This window comes from Crocodylus porosus, unplaced genomic scaffold (genome assembly GCF_001723895.1).
Source record: "Crocodylus porosus isolate Cpor-Errol unplaced genomic scaffold, CroPor_comp1, whole genome shotgun sequence".
NCBI classification, from domain to species: domain Eukaryota; kingdom Metazoa; phylum Chordata; order Crocodylia; family Crocodylidae; genus Crocodylus; species Crocodylus porosus.
Window position 1 is genome coordinate 75,911,558 of NW_017728947.1, and position 9,916 is coordinate 75,921,473.

Below are 9,916 nucleotides of genomic sequence, written 5' to 3' on the forward strand. Positions count from 1 at the left end.
TCTTTAGCTACTGGTGTACCTTCACATATATTCTTCCCCAGCTGTTTCATGCTGCCTTTAGTGACAGTACCTAGATATGTCTAACTTGCAGGCACACACACAGCATCCCCAAATGGTAGTTTTCTGAGTTATTCCCAGTTCTGTGATCATATACCCTTTGGCAACCCACCTTTTTGAGCTGAATCCTCCTACTGTTGAGGAGCAGCTTATTTATGAAATCCATGAGCATTTTGGCTGGAGTACCTGCTTGCAATCTTCTTTTCAGAGTGGTCCCTTTCGGAGAGGATGTTGTATGAACTCTTGAGAGAGCAAAATTTTTTAGCCATAAATCAGTTTGGAAAGCATAAAAGGAGAATGACATGCTGCTTCAGTGATTTGCTATGTAGAGGTATTGTTCTGTATTTCTGTTAAACATAACCACTTCCAAACATGTGGAATTACAGCTGCCTTGTTCTCATTTGCCATGAGGAAGGTTAATACCTTGTACTGTTTTCTGGTTTTGGAGTCCCAACCAGCTGATTAATCTGTCTTTTCTCAGGCCAAATAATATTACTGCGTATTTTGTCTCCATCTGTCTCATGCCAGATAGGCAGAAGTACTTGAAGGACATCCATTTTTATCAAGCAGCATCTATGTAGTCTCCAGCTTTAGTGCTGGAGTTTCTGACTTCTCTATGTCTGGAACCTTCCCGTGTGCCTCTCTGACTGCTGCCTTTTCCTTTCTGCTCTGATCCTGTGGAACTGCCCTGAATTGACAGTAATGGTTTCCCATCCTTTAGTGACTTATGTGACTGCTGCTGCATGTTGATGCCTTCCATGAACTGTTTTTGCTCCCTTATGTGAGGTAACAACCACTTCCTAGCCCGCTGTAGTGCACAGACTTATTCCAGAGTGGGCTGGACTCCCCCTGTGGTGCCCACTTATCTAGTGTAGTCGGGATCTTCTGGCAACCTTTCCAGTCCATCTTGACTTGACTCACCTATATTCTCAGCTGGGCTTATTCTTTCTGCTCCTCTCCTTTTCTCGTTGAAATTAATAAATGCTCCAAACAACTTGAACTAATCACTATTACCTGCTTTCCCTCTTCTAGATAGCTCCCAAAACCAGCTGCTTGGTCATCAACCCCTAGCTGATGCATCTCTGCAGTGTTCTTATCCACCCAGAAGCTGTGTCCACACTTTTAACTTTAAACCAAGTATATAACCTCTCATGATATGTCTTGCATCAGTTCAACACAGGCTGTGTCTAGTTAAGGAAGAATTGTATATCATTTTACAAGGCTAGTTGGCAGTTCTCCACCTGTGTAGCTGCCACCTTCGGCACTGAGGCACAGTTTGCAATGCTCAGTAGCTGTGTGGATGCATGTGTGTCCACACTACACAGGGCATGCAATTACAAACTGTTCAGAAGTGCCAAAATGGAAGTTACATGACTGGAAAACTGCCATTTAGGCATGTAAGTACAGTAGGATTCTGCCCTTGGTGACCGTGGCAACTCACTACCTGCACTGGTATGTGTCTGCTTTCATGTAACTAACCAGCTCTAAATGTGTTGGTGGGCTGGGTAGAGGAGCACCTGACTGTGTTCAGTTAGTTCCCCTGCCTTCTAGCTCTGTGTAACAGGATATAGCAAGATTCATTTCCCTATGCTCTTCAGTCCTGTGTGCTAGTCACCAAAGTATTCTCTCCCCAGACGAGGTACTGTAGGGGCATGGACAGATAAGCACATACCCCAGGAGAACAGATGTTGAAATTTTACACCTATGTAAATTACACTGGGATCAAAAACAGGCAGATGTGCAACTATCCCAAGGTATCTTGCACAGTAGGTGGCTGTTACTGTAACTGCTTGGTGGCCTGGGATGGCAGGCAATAGAGTCTATAAAACAGACTGTTTGCCCTTAGCAAACTACGGTGGATGCAGAAAGACAAAACCTGAACCAGTGTAATTTCCACCAATACTGCTTTATCCATGACTCTCAGGGTAATCCTCTATCAGATTGGGTGAAGCTACCCCAATTCAGGGGTATGACTTTTCTATCTACTACTTTTTTCATAGGTGTCATGTTGATTACCTTGTGATGGCCTATACCCAGGCTTTTCCAGAGTGCATCGACACACATCCAGCTAAGCGGAGTAATGAGCGCAGTGCACAAATGTGGTGGCATACGGTTGCATTGTGAAAAAAGCTGCTGTGTGGACAGAAATGAACTGGGCCTATTGTAACTGGGTCTTTGGCAAGTGTTGCAGTCCTGTTATGCAAACACAGAGGTTCCATAGTTGGCGTCTGACTGTACTCCTTGCAGTCTGTTGGTCTCGGCATCCCACTCGCTCTTTCGTGGGCTTCCCACTTCAGATCTAATTAAATAATGTCATACTCTTGGCTACTGTTCTTCATATTTCCTCCTACCTCCTCTCATCTTCCAGCCTGCAAGTGATTTGCCAAAGCTTGTCCCTATCCCTTAGTCTCGCTTGGGCTGGATTTCTTTCTGCTTGGCCAGAATAAACTGTTGTGCCTCCTGATTTTTTTCCCCCTCCTTTCTGCCTGTTTGTTTCCTCTCATTTGCCCTGGGAAATAGATCCCCTCTATGATTCTAAGTTATTCTTAAGCAGTTTCCATGCTAGTTCTGTGGACTTTGGTTTCTTTTTATTTTTCTTTGTTCTCACTTGGGCAAAGTTCCCCTTCCCATGTCTTGCTGCGACAGCCCTAATTGTCAGCCTAAACCTTACAGTGTTAGATTTCCTGCATGTTCTGGACACTAATGGCTCTACTGCTCTTTCTTCCTGTATCAGTTCCTGAGAATTACTTCAAATTAAGTTTATAGGTAGCCTCAGATCCTATCTGATCCAGAACAAGGTGTTTCAAGAAGTAGTGGTCTCTGGCAGCAAAAAGCTGTTCAGCCTGAAGGTAGCACTGACCAAGTAGTGTCCCAGTAGCTGTTGCTATCCATTGGGTTTATTGTGCTCTGTTGCCTCTGAGTTCTCTCACCGTCCTCATCTGCAGGATAGTTGTATGCCTTTGCTGTGCAGGTCAATTCCCTTTGACCTACTATTGGTTTCTTTGTGTATTCTACCTGATAATCACTGCCTCTCAGGCACCACCCTCATTCAGGAAGCCTGTGAAATTCCACGTGGGCTCTAGTGGCATGCTCCTTGGCCTCTGTAACCAGTCCAGACTTTCCTCTGTAGTTCAGACCTAGGATTTCCATCATCCCAAGTGAGTCTCACTGCTGATCTGCGGGCACTGGCATGTATTGTGGTCCTGGGGCCTGTGTTCCTGCCCATGCTTTCCCCCTATAGCCTTGCACTGGAGTAACCACAGTAAATAACTGATATGGGTGTCTCCCAGGCCCCTTCTCTGAAGCCATTCCTTTCTACCCTCAGCCCTGAGATGCTCTTTGGAGTGCATGCTATTCCTGTGCAGCACCTGAGTTTCATTCAGAGCCACAAAGGTGGGATGGGGAGCTCCCATCACAGGGATGGATCTGCTCCTCTCTCAGATAAGATATCTTCGTTGGGCATCTTCCACAGATGTGTACCTGAACCTGATCTGTTATAGAGCTGAGGGTTGCCTCCTCTCCTTCAAGTCATTTTGCCTTCCCAGAGTCACTAAAGGGGTATGATGCCCTCTTGTGTGTTTCTCCATGGCTGGGCTGAAGTGATGCTTCTGCCACAGACTCTCACTGGGGCACAGCTTGCAGCACCAAAGCAGAGGGCAAAGAGATTTAGTGTCTTCTGCCTCATCAAGAGCACCATAGAGACTCCGGCTCAGAAAAGGATGCCCTGTAACTAAGTAGATTAGTTGCCTCATCACATGGTATTTTACAGGTTTGGGAGAAAGCTACATCCTTCTGAACTCTTGTGTGGTGGTGGGGTTGGGGTATGTTGGGTTTTTCCTGGCTGAATTCCATTAACAGCTCATGTCTTGGTCTCTCTCCAGACTGTGGAGCTGTTTGTCCTGCTATGATGCCAGGGCAGATTCCAGACCCATCCCTGACAGCTGGCGCTCTGCCTGGGCTTGGCCCTTTGACGGGACTGCCTGGCACCACCCTGACCGCGGAAGAGCGGAAGTACGCCGACATCCGCAACATCGGGGCCATGATCTCGCCACTGCATTTCTTGGAGGTGAAGCTTGGGAAGAGACCCCAGCCAGTGAAAAGTGAGGTTAGTCCTGACAGACCTGTGGCAATGGGCAGCTGTGTGAACCTATCTCAGGCACAGAAATAGAATCTGCCCAGTGGTTACTGGGATCAAGCTGCAGGCCTGCACCCTTGTGGCTGGGCAAAGTGCTCCAGCGCTGTGTGGGCTGCCACTAGGATTCCTAGTCCCAGCCTTCCTTTGATCACCTCGTGGGATTAAGGGCAAAGAGACTTAAAGGGCCCCAGCCTTGGACTCCGCTCCTGTGGGAGCTCTGAGTGTATCCTAGCCAGGGCCCACTTCTGGCAGCCCTGCTCTGGGAAACCACCCTCTACTGTACCCTCACAGCCCCTTTCTCCAGCTACATCCTATGACATACCAGCCTGTTAGAGGCAAAGCTTCCCTTTTTCTGGTGCCTTCTGCTGCCAGTGACTCCTTCCATGGCGTTAGCTGCATTCCTCTTTGGGCCTATCTATGTTGTTTTTGTAGTGTGCCTCACTAAAGAACATATCTTGTCATCCAGCACCCATTCCACATGCACAAACCCAGAGATGAGGCAGGGAAACCACTGTCCTCCTCCACAGCTGCTCTTAAGTGCCTTACAGATGGGTAGCTTGAGACCAGCATGTGTGTACGTGTATGTGCGCACAACCATGTGTCGCGAGAGAGGGGTTTTGCCCTCAGTGGCTTCACTGCCTCATTTCCTGGTTTGGTACATGTGAAACAGGAGGAGGTAGGTAGGGCTGTGTGCTTTAATGAAGCACTTGGGAAGCAGCATAGACATGGCCATTGTGCCTTTCTCTTCCCATCTGTACAGTGGGAATCCTGCCTTCCTCCTCTCACTATGCCAGAGGGGCCCCATGAAATTCCAGCTATATCCGTGATTGACACCACAGCAGAGAGCTCATGGAGCTTTTTAGCATAGGCCTGATCATCTGCCTGTGTCTGGGAGCAGGCTGCACTCTGCCCTGCTCTGTGCTAGTCTAGAGCAGGTACTGAAAGTGCTGAGTTTTCTCTGGCTGTTAGTCTAGAAATACCATGCAGGGAAAAAGGGGAAATCCCAGGGCATAGAGTGCCAGGCAGTGGAGCCAAGCTGCTGCGCTGCAGCATGTTCCTCCTCTGCAACACTCATGATGATCTCAGGCTCAAAGCACCTCATGGCAGTGCCCAAGGCAAAAGCTTGGAAACCAAAACCTGGGTGACCTAAAGCCAGAACTGCTGCACTCAGGAGTGGCTAAAAGCAGTGGACACGGTTGGTTTGGCCTCATTCCTTTCTGAGTGGAGGCACTAGAGCAGAGGTGGGCAGTTATTTCAGGCGGAGAGGGCCGCTTACTGAGTTTTGGCAAGACATCTAGGGTTGCATGACAGGCAGCTAGGAGCAGATAAATATTAACTTTCTAAATTTTTTAGGGGTCCCGTGGGCCAGATAGAATGGCTTGGCAGGCCGCATTTTGCCCACCCCTGTACTAGAGACACCTGCCTGCCAGACTCAGAGGCAGCAACTTTGTTTTTTGGTGGTAGGTGCTTACTGAGATAACCTCTTCCCCCCGCCAAAAAGCCCCCAAAAATCAGTGCTTAACTTTTAACTCGGTGCATTCCTGTGCCAAGCCCTGCACATGCCCAGAAGAGGCAGCACGTTACTTCACCCTGGCTCTGCAGGGTCTGTAGAGATGGGGCACTTTAGTGGGGCTTTTTTGGAGCTTTTATCTAATAACTAAAGCTGAATCAATCAGCTAAAAGCACCAGAAAGCCCTGCTGAAGCACCCAATTTTTACAGATGCTGCAGAGCTATGTTGAAGTAACATGCTACTGCTTCCAGTAAAGCACAGGTTTGGGTTTTTTTGGGGGGGTGTTGTTTAATGTCTGCAAGCATGGTTCCCTGGGTGCTGAGCACCCGCTAGCCATGGAGTGCCCATGGAATCGGTACCTATGGCTGTACTCCTGTCCAGGAGGAAAGGTACCTTCTTGGCACTGGGAAGGAGAAGCTGCCTCCCAACCCATCCTGGAAGGCGTATCCCTGAGTGTGGATGCTTATATATGGGCAGGGGTGGAGACCGGAGCATGTGAATGCTGGGCATTTTGCTGTGCTGAACCTTCTCTGCAGGTGGGAGCAGCATACACTGCTGAATAGATTGTCTGGCCATCTCTGGGGGTATTAGAAACAGCCACTGCTCTCAGGACAGGTCAGGCATCTTGTTCTGCTAGTATGGCTAAGGCACCCAGTTACCTGTGGTAAACAGCACACCAGGGAATGGTGTGGCTAGCATGCCTAACACAGTTGGTAGCAACTTTCATGAGTCTGGGGTAAGGCTGACACTCTACTGAAGCTGCCACCTGAATATTTAACCACTGCCCCAAGGGTGGCTGCTGTGCTTGCTGGAAATCCCTCCAGACCACAGCAGAGCACTCCCCCAGAAAGAAAGACTAAGTCCTTCTCTTGAAGGTGCCATCCCCAGTCAGATTCATTGTGGTCCCGTCCCTGTGGCTGAGCAAGGCAGTGGCAGCCTCTCCCTGAACTGAAGGGAGTGGGATAAACTCAAGTATGTAATTGAATCTGGGCAGCCAGCTCTGCCCCTCTCTCCCTCCTCCCTCACCTTTTGTGTTTCCATGTGCTTTACAAACATGCATGTAGTATTTTGCCTGTGAAGGGTAGGAGGTCTGGAGAACATGGTTTTCAGCTCATACAGACAGACGTGTGTAAAACTTCCTAGCTTTCCATTAGAGATTCTAGTTATGTGACATTTAAAATCCTGTCAACTTTGAGGGAATTCTATTGACTATGGTCCACTTTGGTCCTAACTACTACAAAGTTGCCCTGTCAGTGACTGCAGTTGGCTTTAGAGATGGCAAGGATAGTTTGCTGAAGTGATGACAAAATATGCTGCTGCTTAAGCATTTCAAAGAAGCACACTCAAGTTGATGGCTAAGATCTAGGTAGGTGGGTTAGCTAGATAGCTTCCTGGATTTGGAAGTCCCCGGCACAATGGAGAGATGGAGAGCTGCATTGTTCATGGCTAAGGCTGTCTCCTGAAGGCTGATTCAGTGGCAGTTTTAAGATTGTTTTGTGACTTTCCAGACTCCCAACTACTGACAGTGCAACCTGAGTAATTTTCTGGGTAATGATAATAGATTCATAGATTCATAGATGTAGGGTCGGAAGGGACCTTGTAGATCTAATCTGACTCCCTGCCATGGGCAGAAGAGAAAACTGGGCTCAAATGACCTCAGCCAGGTAAACATCTAGCCTCCTCTTAAAGACCCCCAGGGTAGAAGCCACTTCCCTTGGAAGTTGGTTCCAGATCCTAGCCACCCTGACTGAAGTAGCGTCTCCTGATGTCTAGCCTGAATCTACTCTCTAGCAACTTATGGCCGTTATTCCTTGTTACTCCGGGAGGCGCTTGGGGGAACAAGGTCTCTCCCAAATCCTGCTGGTCCCCCCTAGTAAGTTTATAGATGGCCACCAGATCCCCTGTCAGCCTTCTCTTGTGGAGGCTGAACAGGTTCAGGTCCCGTAGCCTCTCCTTGTAGGGCCTGCCCTGCTGCCCCCCAGTTATGCGAGTGGCCCTCCTTTGGACCCTCTCAATGCTATCCACATCCCTCCTGAAGTGTGGCACCCAGAACTGGATGCAGTACTCCAACTGCGGCCTGACCAGTGTTGTATAGAGGCGGAGGATCACCTCCTTGGCCCTGCTTGTGATGCATCTGTGGATGCAGGACAAGGTACGGTTAGCCTTACTGATCGTGTTCTCTTACTGTCGGCCCATGTTCATCCTGGAGTCAATAATGACTCCAAGATCTCTTTCTGCCACCGTGCTTTCGAGAAGGGAGTTCCCCAGCCTATAGGTATGCTGCTGGTTCCTACTGCCTAAGTGCATCACCCTGCACTTGTCAGTATTGAATCCCATCCTATTTTCATTTGCCCACCCCTGTAACCTGTCCAGGTCCTGCTGTAATCTGTCCTTCCCTTCTAGCGTGCCCACCTCACCCCAAATCTTGGTGTCATCTACGAGTTTAAACAGGCTGCTCTTCACCCCATCATGCAAGTCGCTAATAAAGAAATTGAACAGTGCAGGCCCAAGGACTGAGCCCTGGGGGACCGTAGTGCCCACTTCCCTCCAGGTCGAAAATGACCCGTCCACCCATAATATTGTCTTTGGGGGTGATTGAGTGTTAATGAGCTTCACTGTGCCTAGACAAATGGTTTTTGGCGGTCTTTTGACAGCCCTAGGTTTGTGAACAGAGTTGCAGCAGTGCCCCTATTCCTTTGATTGGTTTCCAGACCACAGGGTTATTGGCCTGTCTATGTGGCTTGGGTCAGTAGCACAGAGAAACTCCCCAACCCCTGCTGTCATGGAATCCGGGTGCCAGGATCCACCGTTCACTTTGCTGCCCTCTGTACGCACTGGCCTTGTGCCTTCTACTGCTCAGCCAGTGACAAATAAACAGGCCAGAGAGGTGCACCCAGCCAAGGACACTGATCCATCGTGTTGCACAGGGAGTGACTGGAGCCAGTCAGAAACAGCTTGTTCAGGCTTTTGTGGCTATTGACTCTGACCAGCTTCTGGCCTGAGACCACTCACTGCCCTGCCCCAAGCCCTGCCTGCTCATTGTGTGCTTTGCTTCTCTGCAGTTGTGGAATACACAGTTCCTTTGTCTCTTCCCTGGAGACCATAGGTGAGGAGTGCTCTGACGCTCTCCCCTGAGTTGCAGCACAGTTTGAATAGTCCCCAGAGAAAACATGTCCATTCCCATGCTGATTCACCAGTAATGGTTCTTGACATCTTGATGCTGCATGGTCCAACTCTCCACTAATGCCATGTGCAGGCTTTTGGCTTCCCTCCTTTGTGCTGGGCAGGCTGCAGTTACCCAAGCTCACTGTATATCCTGATTCTGTAGGAAGCAGCATGGTTGTGATACAGGTGCTGTATCTAGGCTAACAAGCTGCACATCTCAGCAGGGCTAAAGGCACCCTACTTGAGTGTCTCTGTTGCAACCTGTGCCAGAGTTAGTGCACATGGAACAACTTAGCACCAGGTCTGTTTTGGGGGTAGGGTGTCAGTTGGTTCTCTTCCTGTGCCTGCCCTTGACACCCACCCGCTGAACATTGGTGTCCCACAGCTGAGAACTCTCTGCTACAGGATCAGCTCTGAGTTAATATGAGGAAGACACAAAGGCACTGTTCTGCAGGGCTGGGGAATGTGCTGAGGGGCTCTTCTTTTTGGTTGTTCTAGCCCGTGCATGCTTGGCAAGGTCTCTTGTTTCTGACACTTGCAGTTATCACAGCACCTCTCCAGCCTCTCTGCCTGTGCTTGCACATCTCTGTGCTGGGGTAGGGTGAAATTTGGTGCTGTTCTGATACAGACAGACAGGTTACTAATGCAGAGAATTTACCTCAGCCTGGAGCCCCTTATGGAGATGGGCTACGTCAGGGGTGGTCAACCTGAGGCACACACATTACAAGTGGCACAGGCAGCCTCTGTGCATGGTATACAGGAGACCATGGAGGGCTCAGGCAGCAGTAGCAGATAGGGCATGCGGCAGAAATCTGAGCAGCACATAGAGGAGGGGGATCGGAGTGTCATTCAGGGAAGGTGTGGGGCTTGATTTTTTTTTTTTTTTTTGGCAAGTCAATGTGCCTCAGTTCTAAGTCAACATCCAGCTGGGAAAGCTGTTGCACTTTATTTTCTTTAAAAGAAAATTACTCCCAACCAAGGAGCAGGACTCCTCATGGCCTGGATGCAAGAATTTCCACTGTGAAGCTGACAAGGAATGATTCCCAGT

At 49.1% G+C, this 9,916-nt stretch overlaps 1 protein-coding gene across 2 annotated transcripts in view; it reads left to right on the forward strand.

Annotated features, from left to right (window-relative positions):
* Positions 1-3,290: 3,290 nt before the first annotated feature.
* JDP2 (Jun dimerization protein 2) overlaps positions 3,291-9,916 on the forward strand; it is a 9,901-nt gene continuing 3,275 nt past the window's right edge. Inside the window, exon 1 of one of the 2 annotated variants that reach the window (XM_019552242.1) lies at positions 3,291-4,162. In XM_019552242.1, coding sequence (XP_019407787.1) covers positions 3,881-4,162 — 282 coding nt within the window. In that variant the 5' untranslated portion in view covers positions 3,291-3,880. The remainder of the gene's footprint in view (positions 4,163-9,916) is intronic. The other variant, XM_019552241.1, reaches the window with a different exon arrangement.